Raw genomic sequence first — 21,905 nt, forward strand, 5'->3', positions numbered from 1 at the left:
TTCAATTCATTATAGGAAGGCATATGTACAATCACAGGTTTAACCTTGAAAAAATTTTTTCTTCTGAGGTATTGGACAAAAGCTAGGGACATAAACCCCTCATGTTTTCTTATGACAGGGAATTATTTTGACCTGGAAAACATCATTATAATGACAGTAAAACAACAACAATAATAGCTAACCTTTATCAAATGCTTACTCTGTGTTCTCACTTGTGTTAACAAAATTAATCCATACAACCCTGTGAGTAAGGTGCTATTTTTATCTTCAGTGTGTGATGAAATTAATTTTTTTTAACTTAGAATGTCATGTTATTCCTTTATTCACTTATCCATGTTGCATTGCACTGATTTATATTAGACTAATTCATGGTCAGAGTCTTAGCCTTTCTCAACAAACCGCCTCTGTGGTGTCAGCAGCAGCTTAGCCGTGACCTGTCAATTTCCCAGGAGCAGGAGACAGCAACTCCAAGGTTCCTGAGGTTTCCTAGTGATTAATGGTTCAAACACTAAGGCAAATCAGATGTATCATAGTATTATAACGTTCTGAATCACAAGATAGTAGATGTATATACCATTTGGCTTTAGATTTTGAATTGCTTAAAATTTTAAAAACTAGTTCAAGGAAAACTAGTTTGGGCTGCTGAATTACTTGGCTCACCATTTAAAGTCTGAACATGGGATACCTTTTTATCACTGATTCTAAAACTTTGAAGGATTTTAGTAAATCTGTGTTGACTCTGTCAAAAATGAATTTTTAAAAATGTATTTTAAAAATATGATAGACAATTTAAAATGCAACCACTACCTTGGTTTAAAAGAATGTCTAAAATATTATTCCATTACTTAGAAGTTATCACTTTTGAAAATGGGAATGAATGATTCTCATGTTAAGTTATAAGAAGATAGTAAACCTGCCTTACCATCTTCTTACAACTTAACTCACTAGGGTGATGGGAAGTGTACTAGGTTGGGAGTTGAAAGCTGGGTTCTAGGCCCTCTTGTCTTCTCACTGGGTGTGAGCTCACAGCCAAGTCATGGGGATCCCTGAGCCTAGGTGTCCTCAGCTGTTAATGGATAGACTTATAGACCAGCCCTACTCTTCTCAGTTCTTGAATCCTATGAGTGTAAAAGGATCCTTGAATCTGTGTGACATTATATCTCCGCTGTGCAGTTTTTCCTTATGAATTCTCCAGTGGTTACACGCTTCATCTGAGAGCCACTTCTAGACTACTTTCTTTCCAAATATCAACGTTAAAATGTCAGTTTATGCAAAGGTCTTTTATCTTGATTCTGTACACAAGTAAAAATAACTAAAGTCAGTTTTTTTTAAAAGAAAGTGACCCAAAATTTTCTGCCAAGTTTGACCTAATAGTGTGGCTTATAAATAATGTGTTTGTTATATCAACAATGTCAGAGGAAAAGTGACAGTTTTCTTTGAACATAGGGAGTATAACTTTCTGTTTCCGTAATAAGCATTTGAATCAAAGTCTGGGATTTTCTCTCTGTTGAAGAAAGCAGCAAACAAGATATGATGTTCTGAGGAGTCTAGCTGTCTCTGCAGGAAGTTTTAGCAGAATCTCAGGCTTGAAATTGTGGTCTATGTTTGGTAGTCCTCTCTTGTATAACCTGCATTCCTTCTTTTCTCGCCCTGTAGGTTCTGTCATATCATGCTTCAGCTGCAGAGGAAGAAACAAGAGAGCTCCAATCCTTAGCGGTAATCCTCCTCCTCTTTCTTGGTAGAAATGACTAACTAGAGGCATCTAATTAATACATAAATATGCTTCTCTCAGGACAACTGCTTCTACTGGTAATGGTCCCCTAGACATTTAATTAAATGTGGTAAATATTTGTATGGACATTTATAAAAATATCTAATCAAATCTACTTTCTTGCAGGGCTAGAAACTCACTGATAACACAGAGCAAAGGATAGCATCATATTGATTTTGTAATACACTATATGATTCTGATATTTTTCCAATAATTGTTATAATCTTTACATCTTTCTCAAACCAAAATTAAATTTAGTTTTCAGTTCATGGGGAAGTGTGGACAGGCGACTGCAAGGTGGTTGGTTGGTTAGAGTAATAACAACAAAGATTTTATAGCTTGTAACTGATAATGTACTCTGTGTTATTAAGAATTGAGAGTGATTTTAATTTCTGACCATATGGCTTACAGAATGTTATTTGAAATTGGGTTCAAATGAGGTCAGTTCCTGAATTCTCACTACAGTCTTATTTAGGATACTATGAGAGAAAACCACATTGATATGTAAGTGGAATGTCACGTGTTCTAGGTCTTGATTGAGATTGCCTTGGATGAGATTAATGAAAATTCGAGGCACTTACACATTGACAACCAAGACTGACCCTCTGAGTTTAAATTTACTTGAGACAACATAAAGTCTATATAAGATGTGATGAGAGTCACGTAAGGAATGAGAAGGGTCATTGAGATCGTTGAGATTCTTTTTCTTTGTCGTCATCATCATGGCTTGCCAAATGTTCACCCTCCGTGCCCTTACATACATTTTCTCATGTAAACGGGACAGCTGTGCTGTGAAGCAAGGGACTTGCTCATGGTCGCAGTGGCAGGAAGTGGAGAGTCAGGATACAAACTCACACTGTCTTTCTCCAGAATGCATGCATATAATCACTGTCCTATCTGTGATGGGCTGTTAGGGAGAGAGAAGGCTAAAGATGATTCAGATGTTCTGACCTTGATAATTCAGAGAATGATCATCCCATTCATTAACAAAAGTGGAAATATTAAGAAGGAAAACGGATAGGTTTGATTTAGAACATGGTAAGTTTGAGGTAAGTGAACAACCAAATAGACATCTTCAACAACAAGGAAGGGCAGGTCTAGAGTGGGGAGGGGCTGGTGGGCAGAACTAGAGGCGGTGATTTGGAAGTTAAATCATGGGATCTGGGGGAGTCCCATGGTAGTGAAACAATGGGAATGGAGCAAGTTGGGGAGAGTGCAGAAAGATGTGCAAGGCTGCGGGCAGAACTCTTGTGGGTATAGGTTTAGATGGAAGGTGTAGGGAAAGAAACCAGCTAAAGCAGAGAAGTGGGAGTTAAACTGGGAGGAAGGTTTAGGCTAGGGCAGTGGCACAGAAGGCTAGTAGAACAGTTTTTAACAAGAAAGGAGATCCCATCAGTTGTTATAGGAAGGATGAGAAATAGGACTGAGAAAGCTGCTGGATTCAGTGATTAGGTGATTGTTTAGAAGGCAACTTCAGGAGTGAAACTGCAAAGGGTATGAGTAAATGGTGAGAAAATGGAGGAAATGAATACAGACTATTTTTTAAAATATGGTTTGTATGAAAGAGAGAGTGAAATAGCTAAGACGGGTGTTGGCTGCATCATGTGAAGTTCTTTACTTGTTTTGTTTTGTGTTTGTGAGCAGGGTTTGCTCACAAGCAGGAAAGCCAGCACGTTCTTGGACAAAGGCATAAGGTCCAGGGTGAGTGTGAGACTAAGAAATTTAGTCAGTTTCTTTCAAGAAACTGAAAGAGGTCTGGACCTTGAAGTGGCCTAGGTATTAAAGAGACATTTCTTTGGCCAAGACGAGAGAAAAGGTATAATAATAATAATAATAATAGTAATAGTAATAGTAAATAATAATAGCTACACTTAATTGAGCACTTACCATATACCTGGCATGTTTGAAGTTCTTTGTGTGTTAGCTTAAGTGTATTAAATCCACAGCCATCCTATAAGGTCAGTATTAGCATTTTGAAAATGGGATTTGAGGTTGAGAGAGTTTAGATTGTCCTACTCGGGATCTCCCAGATCGTGAGTGATGGTGCCAGGACTAAATCCAGGCAGTCCAGCCCCAAAGCCCACACGTCATTGCACAGCACTGGAGAGAATGAGCTAGGAAAGAAGGAAAGAGAATCAGGACTTATAGATGTTCTTGATTAAATCACCGAGTAGGAAGCTGAGTCATCTGCCAAGAACAGTTGAAGGAACTTGAGATGATTTCATCTGAAAGATTAAGCTTCTCTAGGGGTTAGCCTCATTTGAATTGGCTGTATTTCTTTTGTTCACGGTGATATTTGAAGGAATGAGAAGTTTTTCAATTATTTACAAAGATTTAGAGGTTTAAAGTATCTCTCACATCAGGCTTAATTGCCCATTTGTCTAATCCTCGTAGAGTGATAAAGTTTTGAACTAACTGCATACTGTGAGCTGGAAATGATCACATGGAGAGATACATTCTGAAGTGCTTGCAGGCTTTGTGGGATTATTAAGTTAGCTCTAAAATGAGGGCAAGGGTACACTTTGTTGTTTTAGATGAATAAAAACTAGCAAATAGAGTCATTTCTAAAGATAATGCTTAAAAAAATCCATTAGGATATTAAACTTTGCTTTTTTCTTTGAAAATAGCATAGTCTTTCAGAAAAATTTGAAAATTATTTTCTCAATTATGTTAATAATTTTAGCAAGAGAAAAACACTTTGGAAAAACTGAGAATTGCTATATTGCAGTATTGTTCAAAACCATCTGTTGTTCCATTTGGAAAATAGATTTCTGGCAGCTGCGTTGAGAAATTTAGGATAACATAGCTTGTAGGTCAAATAATTCATTTGAATTGGTTGGAATTCAGCAACTGATTTCAATTCTGTTTTCTATCATCCTAATAAAAATTCCTTTGCAGCCCCAAATACACAGGTGTCTGCATCATCCAGAAATTACCAAAATTGCTGTCTTAGTCATGTGTCTGATGGTTTATCTCAATTTAAAACCTAAAATAAATTGAAAAGCTGTCAAATGCCTCTCAATTTTTATTTTTAGAAATCAGTTCTTAAAAGAATTAAATAATGTGCTTAAGTATACTAAATATTTATGCCTATGTTCAGAAAAGTTTTCTAGTCATAACAAAAGTATAACAAAGTTGATAGGAAATTCAGAATCCTTTTTTGGCCTTGCTTAACTTGAGTTTTTATCCCATTTTTAATCTTATTTTCTCTTGGCTTAAAATTGGGTGTGGCAGAAATAGGGCCTTAAACAAGCATTTTGCCATATACCTTTTAATGATCCTTACAAGTTACTGAGATAAAAATAAAAGGACCCCAGCTGACCTGGTTATGGTTATTAGAAAGTTGTTAGTTAAGATATCAGAATGAAATAAATGTTTATGTATTACAAATAACTGAATATTTGGTTGATTGATTGCCTTTTCTGCCTTCTCTTGCTAGAAGAACAGTAAATAAATACGTTTTAGAGTTTAGTTTTTTAAAATAAACTTCTCAGTTTTGTCATGGAGTCAGTGCTGATTCAGTTCCAATCCCTACAGCTTCTGCTTTATAGCAGTTTCTTTAATCACACGTAATGTATCTCAAAGCAAACTGAGACCCTGTTGTGATCCTGAAAGGTCTTCTGTATCAAAATAGAGAGGGAAAAGCTGGCCACTTAGGCAGGATTTCCTAGGACAAAATTTATACCTCATCTTGACCTTAACCTTTCAGAGCCAGAAACTTCACGTGAACCCTCTTGATCAGGCATGTGTGTGAAATGCTGCAGGTAACAGCAGTAAGGGGCAGAGCCAGATACCTGACCCAAATCTCTATTGCCTAAGGCAGTGTTAGAGTATAGAGCCACTTTCTTATGTCAAGATGATCATCACATTCCTTCACTTTGGGGGAAAATCTCTATGGATAGTCAAATTATAAATGGAAAAATTTGAGCAGATAATAATAAAGAGGAGTTGACCCTATGATCTAGATAACTAGTGTCACTGAACTGTAGCAACAAGGCATTCAGTAAGGCATCTTCTTCCTTAAAAAGTGCTAGAAATACTCTGGAACAATTTGGGTCCTTTGGACTTCCTGTACGCTGTCAGTTGATGCATTCATTTCTATAGACGTCTATAACATGAATTGGGCTATATCTTTTCCACGTTGCAAGATTTAATAGATTCTGTTTGATTCTTCCTACTTTCATTTGACAAGCAAATCTCACCTATTTTGCTTTGATTTTACTAGTGGATTACTTCCAATGGTAGTCTTAGCTCCAAAGTATGGTGGCACTGTTCTTGAGCTTCTTATATACTAATTAGATGCTAACCAAATCTGAGTGTATTAGTCCCAATTGTAGTCATACATTTTCTCTGAAGTTTTACTTAGAAGCATATATGTATTTTATTGGAATCTTGACATTATTATGTGCCTTCTTTACATGGTTTTGAAAAACCTTATGCTCATTATTCAAGTTTTTTTATAGTCTGTGCCTCTTCCCTATTGAGATTTAAAGGAATCCATTTATATAATGTTAGAAAGAAGGAAAAATAATAAAATATGTTGATATAGTTATTGAAGAAAATATACTAATCTAGTCCTGCTATGCCTTATTCACTTCTTTATTCTCTTTAAGATTTGGTTCCACATGCTGAGTTGGAATATTCACCTCTCTTTGTATTAGTAGGTTTCTTTCTCATTCATATTTGGATCCACTTCCTTCTTAGAGAAAGATATATTCTAACAGCCTTGTAAACTAATTGTGTGGGGTTTTTTCTTTGAAAACACATTTTCTGTGCATGTTAAACGTGGGGAAGAGAGACATTAGCCTTCTTCTGTAAAGTGTAATGTGATGGCTGTCAGCGTGGCTTTGTTCAAAGACCCAGACCCAAACTGCTCTGCATAAAAGAGTGTCCCAAGAGGCAGGCGAGTGATGGGGACTGATAAGGAGAACTTAAAATACCTGACTGAGCATCTCTCCTTGTGGCTACCGATAAACTCATCAAATACCTACATTAATTTTATTCCTGAAAATAATTTCCTTAAAGAATGGATCCTTGAGGAAAATCTCCTTCCCTCTTAACATTTGTATCGAATAAACATCAAGGAGTAATGTAACAAAATGCCTTCATAAAACACTGAAGCTAATTGGAAGAATTTGACATTTTATGGAAGACCAAGTTCAGTGGCTGCCCTTCTTTCAGACTTATTTTAATAAATAACTTTCTGAATAAGGGCCTTTTCTTAAGAGTTGACTATTAGGAGTTGTTTCTGTAATTTGTATTTTAGCTCTTGAGATTTGATACTTCAGGCCTAAGGCAGGCAGAATGCCTTTGATTGAAGTGTGACCTTTTTTGTGTAAAGATTATACAGTTGAGCAAATTGTGTAGCCACATGTCTTTATTTTCTTCCAAGGTTACCAGAGACATTGCCACAGGCTAAATATAAACCTTTTTCATGAGACATCCACCAAAAATATGAAACTCAATAATTTTTAAATGACCCTTATATTTACCTTACCCAAGTGTATTATTTTCCATGAACATGTGATTTATGGGCTTCAAGGAGACTATACATTTTATAAATGTATTATTTCCTATAAAGTTTCATTTCCATGCTTGTGTAAAAGGGACCCCAGTGTGTCCCTTTTGTTGTGTGAATGGACTTATTTCATAATAAGAAATAGTTGAATAAAAGAAGGGCTGTCATTTGTCTTAAGTAAGGTACTCATAAAGCTCAGGAATGATTCTCTTTGACTTTAGAAAAATAGGTGACTTTATTAGTCAGGATTCTCCAGAGAGAAAGAACCAGAAGGAGATTTTATATATGCATAAATGAGAGAGAGAGAGAGATTCTGAGGAGTTGGCTCACATGCCTGTGCGGGCTGAGAAGTCCACAGTCTGCTGTCTGCAGACTGGAGGCCCAGGAAAACCCGCGGTGTCATTGAGTTGAGTCTAAAGGCCTGAGAGCAGGGGAGCTGATGCTTGAAATCCCAGGCCCAGCGCCTGAGAAGATAGGAGATACCCCCATTCCAGAGGGCTTGGAGGAAGCAACAAGGGGCACGTCCCTCCTTCTTCCACCTTTTGTTCTATCAGGCCCTCAGTGGATTGGATGATGCCCTCCCACGTTGGGGAGTACAGTCTCCTTTACTGAGTCCACAGATTCAAATGCTCATCTTATCAAGGAACACCCTCACAGACACACCCAGAAATAATGTTTCATTTGGGCACCCTGTGGCCAGTCAAGTGGAGACATAAAACTATTACAAATGACTAAAAAAGATAGTTAAATGTGTACTTACATTCTCTGTCATTGTGTTGTTAGGGATCACTTACGCAAACTTATTAGCATCCTTGTGTTGTTGCACTTAAACGATATATTTCAATTTTTTGTGTGTCTATCTTCTCCATCAGACTGTTAGTTCTTGAGTCATAATAATAATAGCTACTATTTAGTGATTGCTTAACAGGAACCTGGTTTACATGTTTTGTTGAATAACTGAATGAATGATTCTGGAAAATTCAGACTTTTAGGAAGCCTATAATCTAGCATGAAATAACACAATTCACGATCCTTCAATGCATTCAACAAGATTATGCTTTCTTTTTTCTTAAAGTGATTATGAAGCTAGAAATAATTTAATAGTTGATGAAATGAATAAAACAGCGGCTAACTGGTCATAGAGCTTTCATTTTCATGAATATAGCATGATGGTTAAGAACGTGAGTCTAGAGAGAGATGTCTAGGTTCAGATTCCAGCTCCATGATCTCGGGCAAATCTGTGACTTCTCTGAGCCTCAGTTTCTTCATTTGTAAAAAGAGAATAATGAAAGAACCTACCTCAGAGAGTTGTAGTGACCAGAGTTCCTGGTACATATGTCTCCCCCGCCTATTATGTATCAGTTATTATTAGTAGTGGTGATAGTGGGAGGAAAAGCAGTTCTCCTAATGTAGTAGGAGCAACATTGAGGCCTTCATCTTCTCCGTCATGTTCCAAGCCTTTTTGCCCAAGCCATTCTAATTATGCACCATCAAGAAAGTTGTTGGGGGATGGAGGGAATGAAAAGTGCCCACCAAACTGAGAAGGTATCTTGAGACTGAAAAACAAGGCAGGCAGCTCCATACAATCAATGGATCAGTTCATTGTAGGGTAACTTACAGGGTAGGATCGGATGGACAACAATTTGGAAGCATTCACAGCTGCACTCCACACCACCGAGGGGCCGCTGGGACAATTTTACGGTTAATCTAGGGTATACGGGTATGTGCTTGGAAACAGGGAGTGCATTCCTAAGTCAAGATTTATGAATGGGTAGCTAGTCTCAGGGGCGCTGGGAATTCGTCAGTGAAGGTCTTCATCATTGTTTGGAGCTAACAGAGCATAGAGGCCACCTGGACCTAATGATTGTTAAAAATATCTATTAACTACAAAGCCCTTGATGACAGAGAAATGATTTACCATATAGTACAGTCCTGGGGAGGGTCAGTGGAAGGACAGGAGGAACTGTATGGGCCCAAGATGGTGTCAGTTATGCTAACAACCATACAAAAGTATGCACTCATTTTCTAATTAGCCAAAAACAGAACAACAGGTAGGTGGAAAACAGGTAGGAAGAAAAAAGCACCATGTGTTCTAAAATAAATGTAAACCTTTTGTTTGTGAAGTGTAACCAATTCTCTACTTGAAGGGAGTTATCTAGAGTTGACCATTTTAAGTAACGTCCTACCCAGAGCTGCTAAAAAGTGGAAAACTTTTGGTCATTGCTTTCCCATCCTGAGTTTCCAGTGTTCTTGCAAGTGAATGAATCAAAATTTAATGACACTTAAAACAAGCTGAAGCTGAGTTTTTAAAATTACAGTAGCGAAGTATTCATTGTGCAGATGAAAGAGGGAATTCAGCTATAAAAAATTTTTCAAAAGTAAATAAAGTGAATAATTGAACTGTAAGAGAAGAAGGCATAGTCTATAATTTATCCGTCATGTCTGACTCAGCATGGTTCATTACTAATGTTTGTGTTATAGCTCTTTGCCAAATTAAACTGAATATTATGAAGAACTGATTAGGTGTTTGATGATCACAAAAAATGTTTCATTTATACATTCACATTTATCTCCTATTTTATGTGGGTATTATATTAGGTGTTCCAAATATAACAATAAGTAATCAATCTCTGTCCTCTTGGAACTTTAAAGAATAGTGAAGGACTATATGTATAACTTAATTATATAATATTACATAATTATAATCAGAAAAAAAGAGCTATGACTGTAAAGTATAGGCATCATGAAATTATACACTGTAGAGACATATTCTGGAGTGAATGGTTTGGGATATGTGTAGTTATCCACATCTTCTTAAATGTCTCAGTTCCATTCTTGGTGCCCCACTTGCTCCTGATCAATGCTCTAATGTTCACATAAGAGATACGGCAAGTCTGTGATTTCACCCTACACCGTCATTCAGCAGCCTACAGGATAAGATTGTGTGTGGGTTTCGAGATCTGGCTCACTTTGGAAACTTTCATGTAAGCCAGAATCAGAAAGCCACTAGGCCATCTCCTTCCGGAATCAACCATCGCAGCATAGTTTGGGAGTGAGAAAGCTGCTGCCAGAACTGAAGTCTCCACAGCTGCATAACACCCGCTGGCACCACATTTTAGAAAAACGGGTTCCTCATGTGGTAGGCACTGTGTTAGTTTGAAATTCAGGTCTCACTCAAGTATACCTCATTGAAGAAACCAAATTTCTTCTGGAACCCTAGCTGAAAGGGAGTCAGGGAAATATATTTTTGAGCTTTCTTGACTCTTCAGAAAATGAAGGCTCACTAGGAAAAGGTTGAAATAGATGTTATGTTAATGGAGTCTTGCTACAGTATCTACCACAGAGAGCAGTGAATGTTTCTCTGGTGCAGCTGAGACATAAAAAAATGGGAAAGAACTAGCTATATGAAAACTTGGCGGGGGGGGGGGGTGGTGGTTGTATTCTAGTTAGAGGAGGAGAAACAGTTAAAGAGGCCCAGAAGTGAGAGAGAGAGCGTTAATTAACCTTGAAAACAAATGGCAAAAACAGAGACACCTCTCCCTGCCTTGCATAAAAAAAATCAAATGATGGCAATTTCCAAAACCTCAATTTTTCATTTAGAGCATTATTGCAGTAAGTATAGAGGCTACCACATACCCAGTCTGACCCTCATCTGCACTCATGAGAGGCTAGGGTGCTCTGTTTAAGCCAGGAGGAGTGGAATATCCCTTCTCTCACGTGTAAGGAATCAAGCATGAAAAAGCATAGTATAACCGTAACAGCTAAGGAGCACCATCCATTTACTTTAAATGGTGAGAGAGTCAGAGACGGAGCTTGGGCCTGTACAGAAAGGTCACTGGCAAGATTTAGATGCCACTCACAGGGTGGCCTTGGATTCCAAAGTGAGAAGGCAGTTACAGATCCTGGAGTCCTGTGGACACAGAGATAAATTAGACCTTGGAGACAACCCCCTCATTTTACAGGTGAGAAAATGGGCAGAGGTTGAACATCTTGTTCAGGGTGACGAAGTCAGTGGGGCATCAGGACTAGCACCCCTAATAGCAAACATGCCTTTACCATGTGCTTCACCTTGCTTTCAGGTTTCTCTTTTTATGATCATTATCTAATGCCAAATGCAAACGTGGTAGCTGATCTAGGATAATGCCGGCTGGTGATCAATTTATTATATAGCTCCCCATCAGTCAGATGGTAGTCAGAACAGCTGGTTTTAATTAAAGATCACTGAGCAGTTAAAGTATTTTTATAGCTCTGAATACTGCTTCCTTGAACCCAGTCCAGTCCTCTTCCCAAGGATATGTCCAGTTCCACCCTTAGTGAATTTCACTTCCAGACTTTTGTTTTGTTTTCTTTTAATTTTTGCAAGAATGGTGAAAAGGGATCAAGACATTAGAAAAAAGAGTCATAAAAAAGGGACTTAAATGAAGAATTTCCTCTAAAGAGTCACGAGAGGTAACTAGTTTCTTTATTAGTTTGAGTGGCAGATATAATTAAAGAACTCAGAAGAAAAATGACTTTATACTACCAAACTGTTTGCCAGGTTGAATCTTTAACCCAGGGAGCTTTGTATATTTTTTATATTCCATATTTGGTTAATTTGACACAAATTAGAACTCCCAACCCTAGAAAGGCTTAACTATATTCAGATGAAGCACTAAAATATCTAATTGCCATTGCCTGAGAATTCACAGGCACTGTGCTTTCATGTGGGGAAATAAGCAGTATTGTGCAGTATTAGGTGGTATCATAGTTCCAGAAGTTCGAATTGGATTAGTCAACCATAATACATATACACATTTATAGCTTTACAGAATCTATAAAATATGTTATTTGTTTGTCTTCAACATCATGATGCAATAAGTTATATTATCCCCCAAAGAAAAACAATGTCAGAAATCTCACTTTGCAAATTCTAACAAATCAAACGGTCAGTGAAAGAAGCTATAAAAATCCAGAATTGTATATACGTAACCTCTCCCAGAAATACCACATATTTTTTTCCCTGCTATTAGTAAGATGCAGACTATTTCGTTTTATAAAATAGTAAGTTAGAATGACAGGCAGTATGTTTTCCTTAAAGTCTCCTTTATCCCAAGCCCTTTCAGGGCAGACAGAAAGTTGAATTCTCTTGTGATGGTCAGAGAAGCAGTTTACGAGAGCTTTAAATGATGTGTGACTTTCTCATGGCTTGTTAGCAATCGATCCCAAGAATTCCGAACCTCTGTATCACTGACCACAAGGTTCTGAAGGAAAATGTCTGCACATCCCCCCTAGGTCAGCTTAGAAAGGTTGAGTCTTGGTGTGACGTGGCTGAACAAGCAGAAGAAAAGCGTCTTTGCTCTCAGGAGAGAGCGGTCGGGAGTTAGAGTGTAGAATGGAGCGAGGCACAAGCCATGTTGGCCGTCTTTATCCCGTAGTGTTTAGAATATCCTTTGTGGAAGGAAAGAGAGAAAACTTCCTGCTCTAAGAATAATGATGCCCTAAGGAACAAACATCTGTTCTCTTGTGCAATGTTTAAGGGAAGCAGCTGTCATCTGCTCTGAGTTAAAAGGTGGGCCTACTCCCACCTCCACACTTCCCCGTTCCCCTCAAGCTGTCTGCTCCATCTCGATGTTGGAGGCTGGTGTAAACAGCGCTACCCTTTCTTGGAGCATTTTCAGCCCTCCTTTCTTTCCCTAGTTCAGCCCACGCATTAGCCTGTCGAATTGACTGAACAGAAGGCGTATTTTCTCGTGAATTTTGGGCTTGGGCAAAGAGTCTTGGTTTGGAGTATGAAGAGGGTGACATTCTTTTAAAGTTTAAACAGGTTTGGTATATGTAAGTAAAACACGAGACGGTCCCAATGAGCAGAGAATGTGCGCGCGCCCTCAGGCTGGTAGGGGAAAGTTCTAGATTGCTCCATAAGGTTTTAGTAGTATTGACCTTTTTACTTCACAAAAGATGGAGGGAAGGCACAGAAGTGATATACCAGATTCTCAGAAGAAACTTAAGGGGTTTGGAGGGAATCAAGGAAAAAACATTGGAAAGAACCTGGTTTTCTTCCCTCTGCCCCACACCAAGTTAAAGCCTCTTTTCATCACGTAAATCTCAGCCACATCTGGCTAAGGCAGTTAAAGTGCTGGCAGAGTGAATAGTCAAGGGGATGGAGGAGTGGGGTTCTTATAAGTTCCCATGCCGGCAGGGGCCCGGCAGGAAATCTAGGAGAGAAGCCTGACAGCTTTGCTCAGTATGAAGGAGCCCGGGGGGCCTCGGCTGTGGCCAGCATTGCTTCATGGGAATTGGGGCTCAACGTGGCCGGATTTTCCAGGAGACGCCAGAAATCCTGTTTTATTGTTAAAACTCTCCCAATTTTTAAATAGTATAACAAATTCGGTGGTTTTTTAAAAATATTCAGTACCAAACCAAACAAATTGGAATGCATTTGCCAGGTCTGCTAGTTTTCTAACTCAAGTTAATGGGCTCTACCCTCCTAAGAAGTTTTGGGACCTTAAAACCAGAACTTATAACTCAAATTAAGTGAAGGGAATAAGATTTTTCCCCCTCCATTCATTTAATAAATATTCATATTAACAAATATCAAAACTGTATCCATCAGTAGACACAATGGATACAAAGATGTGTAAGGTACAGCCCCACCTGTCAGTCGCAGTGTACTTAGGAGACAGATAAACAAGAAATTACATTATAGTGAACTTCATGTAATTAAACAGGTATTCCCAAGGTGGGCTTAGCTCTGAAGGGCATTTAACTCTTCTTTGGTTGGGAACTGTGTCTTAAAGAAGTCCTTTAGTTAAAGGAAGTAGGAGAAGCAGGAGGTAAAAGGAACGTTGATTAAAAAAAAAAAAAAATAGAGCAAGGTGTATTTGAAGAAATTGCAAGTGTTTACTACAATTAAATGACTAACAAATCAAAACTGAGAATGTTAATTAAAAAACAGATCCCCCTCCAAAAAACCAGTTTCTTAACCCATCCCAGACCTACTGAATCAGAATCACTAATTCTATTTTTAACAGGCACCCTAGGTGATTCTTGTGGTCAGGCTTGGGTAAAGTAGGTTCTGTTGGTCTCTAGATTAGAGATTGTGTCAAATCTGAGAGCAGCACAGTCTGTCTGCATTGGAAGCCAGGCTCCAGTCCTTACCTGGCTGTGCTACCATGGGTAAGGAAGTGTTCATCCATGCTCACGTTTCTGTACTTGAAAAATGGAGCTAGAGCATCGATTTCATAAGGTTGTCTTGAGAATTAAGTGTAAAATGCTTAGAACATTATCATTATCTGGCTCACCACTTATCCTCTGGGACGGGGCCAATAATTACTCAATAAATATCTGTTGAACGAATAACACTGAGGAGGTATAAAGGGGCAGGATCACTGGAGTCCTTAGTTCTGCCTACTGTTCTAGGTACAGTTACCCTCTCTCCTCCACCTGGCCTACCTGGAACCACATTAGTTACCCACATGTGGCTCAGTTTAAAAAAAAAAAAAAAAGGAGTAACTTCTACATTAAAAGATTTCTAGTATATGACATTAAAAGGAAAAAAATAAACACAGTGTGCTATTTCCCCATAGCAAAGCAAGAAAACTTTGTGAATCACTGCTGCTTTAACAGCTTTATTTCACTTTCTTCTTCTCCCCTTACCTAAGGCTGCCATGGTACCATCTGCCCAGACCCTTAAAATCACTGACTTCAGCTTCAGTGACTTTGAGCTATCTGACCTGGAAACGGCACTGTGCACAATCCGGATGTTCACTGACCTCAACCTTGTGCAGAACTTCCAGATGAAACATGAGGTAGGAATGCAGTGATGTCCTCTGGAGTGTGTGTGTGTGTGTGTGTGTGTGTGTGTGTAAGAGAGAGAATTAGTTTTGGATGCTAGTATGGAATAAGGATTTTTAAGTTTCAGAGATTCATATACTGTCACCTAATGCATACCCAGGATGTTTAAAGAAAAGTTATCAACCATTAAAAAGACATGTATTGGGTTCCCACATGTATCAAGCACCAGGCTGAAGAATAGGGGAGAATATTCCCAACAATGAGAGCAGGATGTGCAAAGGCAGGATGACAGAAAGAGGGGGTTGGAGGCATGGAGCACTGGTTGAGGGGGTGAGAGTGGTGAGAAAAGCAACCAAGAAGCAGATTCTGTAGAACCTTGTACACTATTCAGAGGAATTTGGATTTTATCCTGAAAACAATGGTGAGTCACTGAGGAATTTTAAGCAGGGAAGTAACATGATCTGATTGCGGAGGTTACGATAACACAGTGGAAAGAAGGACCAAAACAGAGTGAACTCCTTTGGAAATGAGGGAGTGAAGAGGTTGATGTGAAGCCAAGCTCTTGGTTCAAACAGGGTCACCCATATGGGGTGATGATGAAAACTGATTTTAACCCCCATCGATTACCTTATTCGCCTCTCAGAAAATAGCAAGACTGAAATCAATACCTTCTAATACCAGTTGGGAGATATCAGGGAATTCTATTCTGTTTCATAATGGCTACGTGTATCTCATCAAAGAATAAGGGAGAATAGAAAGGCCAATATGAAAAAAAAATTCAGTAATTTGCCTTTAAAACTACTTTCTTCCGGTCAGTTGAATGTCTAGTCTCCTCGTACAGATTTCCTATCTGGAAATGTAAATACCTTGAAGGCCTCCACTATCCAGCAATCCATTCATTCATAAAATGAAAATTCATTAACAAGAAACAGTGTATCCTGTACTGTGCTAGGTACACATTTCAGTGATAAGTCGTCCCTGCTCTCAAAGCCTCACTGAGGTGTGAAAACTGAGGGCTAATATAGCTAAGGGTAATACGGTGTCATTTCTGGTATTACTGGGGGCCCGAATCTAGTTCCTTCTTTAATTTAACCGAAGTTTATATTACTCTTGGGTGAAAACAAAGACCAACTGTCTGTAGACTCTTCTCTAGTAATACTTCACTCCTATAAGAGCGTGTTGATTAAGAGATATCATATCATTTAATTATTTTAAGAAGCTCTCAAGAAAGGTTCTTTGGTTATTATTGTCCCTGTTTTACAAATGAAGAAATTGACATAGCATGGTAGAGTAGAAAGTTCATGGATTTTGAGTCATAGCTCTACTAGTGATTACCTCTAATTTCTTTGGGCAGTTAATCTCTCACATTCTCAGTTTTGTAATCTGTTAATTGGGAATAGTGGTATGACCACCCCTATGGGAGTCCTGTGAGAATTACACATGCATCTGTGAGATTGTCTATTTGCATGCATGTGTATGTGTGCACACTTGTATATTTCGATTAATATACAGGTGTAGAGTACATGTCAGTTATCCCTTCCTTAGACCAAATTTGACCATGGTTATACTTCCCTATCAGATTTCTCTGTTGTAGGTTATAGGGCTCATTTTAAAAAGCCTTTTCTATTAATGGAATGAAGATCTCATTTAGAGCCAGAAGTTCTAAATGCAAATCTCAGTTCTGCTTCTTGCCGGTCACGGGACTTATAAACCTAGATAGCGACTCAAATCCCTTTCCATTCCTGAGATCGCCCATACTTTACACTAGTGCTGAGTCTGTTGAAAGGACCTGGACAGAACAGGAATATGATCCTTGTACCTACTTATGAAATTCTTATATAAGTTGATTTATTTCTTATTTCTTAAAACATAAGCTTTTAGATAGCATTTGAGTGTTGGGTATGAAGATAGTCACTGAGAATTTCTTTTACAGTCTTTATTTTTACCTTTCCTTGAATGTTTATCCATTAGGCAGATATTTCTCCTCAATGTCTCATTCATCTCCTCTCCTTTTCTGTTTGAATAACTACTATTCTAATTCCGGCCAACATCAACATGAACATTGCTATTATTCTGGTTGGCCTTCCTGCCTTAGTGACTCTTCTGTTTTGTTTATTTCAGATATTATTGTCACTGTACATTTCAGATATAATTTTAGGATGATAAAATTAAAATGTTACTGCTAGAGAGGATGTTAAGCATCATGAAGTGTCCCGACAAAGAAAATTTCCTACTGAAAGTTATGTCAGATCTTCATGTCTCTGCTTGGCTTCCAAATCTTGAGTTACTCTCCTATAATTCTTGCTGATCTCTGAAGCAGATTCTTCAACTCTACTCCAACAAATCTGCGTGTGCTGTACTTGTTTTCCATGACCTTCTGTCTTTTACGTGTCATTCCTCCCCTGAATGGACAGGACGGCTCCAGCTCCAAGTATATTGTGCCATGACATACTTCTCCTCAGAGCCTGACTTAAAAATCTCTATTTCTGGGAGAACCCTAGGATTGACTTCATGCCACTTGGAATGCTATTGACAGTTTATAAATTTGTGCTCTCATTTTTATGTGAATTTATTTCCTTTATATGTGCGCTTTTGTTACTTTCACTTACTACTGATTGAAATTCTTGAAGGCAGGAGCAGGAGCTGAGCTGTGTTTTTTTCTTTCTTCGCTTTCTCCCATAGCATCTTAAGGATGCCGTGCAGGACTTAGGAAGCCTTTGTAATGTTGGAGACTGATTCAGCGTATTGAGCATGCTCCCTAGGGTCTTCCAAACTGCACATAATTATTCAGTAGTCCTGTACAAAAGATTGTACTACAGATTTGAACACACCAGGCATATCCACCAAGCATTAAGCATATCTGACCATAATTTTCCTCAGTGCTGTTAAGAACATTTGATAACAGAATCCAAAACTGTACTTGAATCTAGTTACTAATTAGATACAGTGGGGTATCCATTGGGTTACCTAGTTCAATAGGCCCATTTCCATAGAAGCAGTATAGGGAGTCCAGTGGTTAGGACTCAGCGCTTTCACTGCCATGGTCCGGGTTTAATCCCTGTTCGGGGAACTAAGATCCCACAAGCCACGCAGCGTGGCCAGAAAAAAAAAGAAGAAGCAGCAGAATAGAGTAGTCCATCAGGGATTAGGTTTCATAGAGTCATTTTGGTCATTATTTCACATTATATGCATAAGTGCCTATTTAATTATATCTACAGATTTATGATTAGTAAAGAGATATGTCCATAGGTTAAATTTCTGGGTTTTCCTGCTTATTTTCCTTGACTCTTTAATTAATCACCAGTAATTTTCTATGACACTTCACTTTCTAAGCATATCAAAGAAAGTTAATTGCTCTTACTTAAAATTCTCCTAATAAGATGAATCTATCATCTTCGGGGTCGACTTTGTTGAGAAATGGCCAGGCTGCAATGTACTTCAGGTTAGCACGTCAACCTTAGGCATACGGAAATCCTCTGGGAAATATGGTTTCTCAGGGGTGAAAGAGCTAGGGGACATTTGGATTCTTTTTATCAGAATTCCCTGTGAACTGCGTCATAGAACAGGAACAAAGAGACCTGAAAAGAAAAGGGAGGATATGAAAGCATTGATTTTTCTGCCAAATCCTCTATAAACAATTTCTACCAACAAAGAAGAAACCTTGTTTTAGGCCTACTTTTGCAGCCAATCAAACTGTGTTGAATACTGTTAAAGCAACATTCGTTTCCCTGGTACTTTTTCTATTCCCCAGGGCAATGCCCTTTGTGTTTGAAATATCTCCAGTGATACACGTAGGGAGAAGCACATATTTATTTTTAGAGATCCCCAAAAGTATAGTAAATCATTCAGTATTGAAGAGAGGCAGACTCTGATGCTAACACAAACACAAAATTATCAAGCTTACAGCCCACGAGTCCCTGGGGATTTTACTGAATACACCACTTAGGAGTTGAATTAAACCCAGCTTGTGAGATTTTTCTGAAGTCTATCCTTTTTTTCCCCATCTTTTAAAATATGTGTATAACACACACACACACACACACACACACACACACCCCAGGGCTTTATGTTGCATATATTATTTTTTGTTAATTACTTCTTGGTAACCAAGCAGTAACTCTGCCTGAATATTTAAGCATAGTTTAAAAGGGACAAAGATTGGGACTTAGAGCTCCAGTTTGTCCTTGGACGTGTGCTGTGTGCCTTGCCCCCAAGCCATCCCCAGAGCCTCGCACAATTACCTTTGCAGACATACAGAATGGGAGCATGAGAAGAACTGGAGACTGGCCGCTTGTGTGGCTCCCTGAGAGTGAATTCATGCACGTGTGACTGCCTACCTGGACTCTCCTAACTGATGACACATGGACATAATATCTTTTAAAAAGCTAGTCTGTGCCCTACCCATGACAAAAGTACCTTTCTTCGAGCTGCCTTGCATTTCACATCTAATTTAGCTAACACGGTGGTTTGCATGGTAGGCTCTGAAGTCGAACTGCTGAGGTTTGACTTTTGGGCCCACCCTTTACAAGCACTGTGACCTTGGGCAAGTCTCTGAATGTCACTTTCCTCATCTGTACAACGATCAAAATGGTAGTGCCTCCCTCAGAGTCCCGGGAGTTAGATGTAAATGCTTTGTACAGTGCGTGAAGATTAATAAATGTGTGATAAACGTCAGCAGTTATTTTTGCTACTTACGCTTTATTTCCTAAAGGTTCTTTGCAGGTGGATTTTAAGTGTTAAGAAGAGCTATCGGAAGAATGTTGCCTATCATAATTGGAGACATGCCTTTAATACAGCTCAGTGCATGTTTGCCGCACTAAAAGCAGGCAAAATTCAGGTACTTCTTAGAGCCATTTATATATTTAAGACATTTTGTTGCTTTGCTGCAAGAATACAGCATATTCTTTCAAGTGTTTTTTAATGTGCACTAATGATGATTGAGAATAATATTTAATGCCACTTACAAAATAAATTACATTTTGTTAATTAAGGAAGACTGGTATGGCAAAATAATTTCTAATTTTCTTTCATATATAATATATATGGCCTATTTTTTAAAATCTTTAAAATAGTTTCATGTTAAACTTAATAGCCTTTGGGCAAACAAATGCTTCCTTCAGAGGAAAACTCTACAATATAAGAAAAGTATCAAATTTCTCATGTTCACATTCAACCTGCTCCATAGTAGAATTCCTCAAAAACCACTCAGGTCCTGAACTTGGCTCCATAGATGAGTCCAGGGTTCTCTGTCACATTTTCTCTGGAGCACTCTGTTAATTTTATAAGTACTATTTCATGGAAAAGGTTTTGGTTTCACATACATTGACCAGAGACTGTTTACAGGAAGATCAATGCAGAAAACATTCACGTAATTCGTTCTTTTCTGGGCCAAATTTTTCATATCACTGTCCTTAGATTCTAACTTCAGTGGGAATCGACAAGTTATTCTATGTCAGTGATTCCAGGCGTACATCATAAAACTGTTTTTAATTCAGAGCGTCCATGCTCTTTTTTATTTAATAAATTCTAAAAATGTTACTCACTGTCTCTACTTTCATAGAGTGCACATTTTAGCTGGCTAGAGCTAAAAAAAGTGATTGTTGTTCAAGAAGCCATATCAAATACCATAGTAGTACTTTCCTGCCATAGCAAACATTTATAAGAAATACGGTGAACTTATTTGGGGGTATGGGATGGTCATAAGGACTATACCACTGAAGTCTATCCTTGATTTTTATGAAGAATAACAAAATGGTGATTTTTGTGTATGTTGTAGACATACTATATAGAAAGTTGAGAGTTGCAGCAGAATACAGCTGATAATAGTTTTACCTTGTGTTTTCTTTCTAATGAAGGAGAACAGTAATGCAGATAATACAAATGGCAGGTATTAAAAAATAACCTCTATTTGGCTTTGGAATATATTGCACAACTTTTCAAAGCCAAATTTTCATTCCTAATCCTCTTTTTTTTCTATTGTTTGCTAATATTCACATTGTCTATGCTTCTAATAGGAGAGAGTGAAGGATATAGCAACTGACAACAGAGAGCGAAGGCAGCAGAATCTGCAGGGAACTGAAAATCAGAGAGAAAACAATTATTTAAAGTTTATTTGGTGTAAAATCGATAGCTAGTGGGAAGCAGCCACATAGCACAGGGAGATCAGCTTGGTGCTTTGTGACCACCTAGAGGGGTGGGATAGGGAGGGTGGGAGGGAGACGCAAAGAGGGAGGAGATATGGGGATATATGTATACGTATAGCTGATTCACTTTGTTATACAGCAGAAACTAACACACCATTGTAAAGCAATTATACTCCAATAAAGATGTTAACAAAAAAAAAAGTTTATTTGGATTATTCCACATATACATATATAGATTTTTAAGAATTAAAAATATTGACTATAGGTGGACAGGTTATTGATTATTTGAGGCATTTGAACTTTTTCTGTTGATAATGATAATCCCATTCTGAAAACAAAGTACGACTGACTGCCTGCAGAGTAGGATTCTAGTGTGAGTCCTGTGGGACTAGAAAGCACATATGTAGAGCACTAAGGAGAAAACCACGTGATTGGTGGAAAGAGGTGGTATAATGCGCTTTACCAAATTGTTCGTTCTCTTTCTTTCTTCTACTCTTCGGTCGTGCAGAACAGGCTGACTGACCTGGAGATACTCGCACTGCTGATTGCTGCCTTAAGCCACGATTTGGATCACCGCGGTGTGAATAACTCTTACATACAGCGGTAAGGCATTCGCCCCAGCAACAGAAGAGACTGTTTCTTTTAAATTGTAGTTTTAAAAGTAAAAGCCACAGCATAATTTGATGGTACAAAATTTCAG

At 38.3% G+C, this 21,905-nt stretch overlaps 1 protein-coding gene across 5 annotated transcripts in view; it reads left to right on the forward strand.

Annotated features, from left to right (window-relative positions):
• PDE5A (phosphodiesterase 5A) overlaps positions 1 to 21,905 on the forward strand; it is a 146,484-nt gene that overhangs the window by 98,252 nt on the left and 26,327 nt on the right. For all 5 annotated transcript variants that reach the window (XM_061192022.1, XM_061192023.1, XM_061192025.1 and 2 more), the window contains 4 exons: positions 1,657 to 1,716; positions 14,930 to 15,076; positions 19,774 to 19,899; positions 21,714 to 21,808. In XM_061192022.1, coding sequence (XP_061048005.1) covers positions 1,657 to 1,716; positions 14,930 to 15,076; positions 19,774 to 19,899; positions 21,714 to 21,808 — 428 coding nt within the window. The remainder of the gene's footprint in view (positions 1 to 1,656; positions 1,717 to 14,929; positions 15,077 to 19,773; positions 19,900 to 21,713; positions 21,809 to 21,905) is intronic.

The sequence above is a fragment of the Eubalaena glacialis genome, chromosome 5, assembly GCF_028564815.1.
Source record: "Eubalaena glacialis isolate mEubGla1 chromosome 5, mEubGla1.1.hap2.+ XY, whole genome shotgun sequence".
Classification (NCBI taxonomy): domain Eukaryota; kingdom Metazoa; phylum Chordata; class Mammalia; order Artiodactyla; family Balaenidae; genus Eubalaena; species Eubalaena glacialis.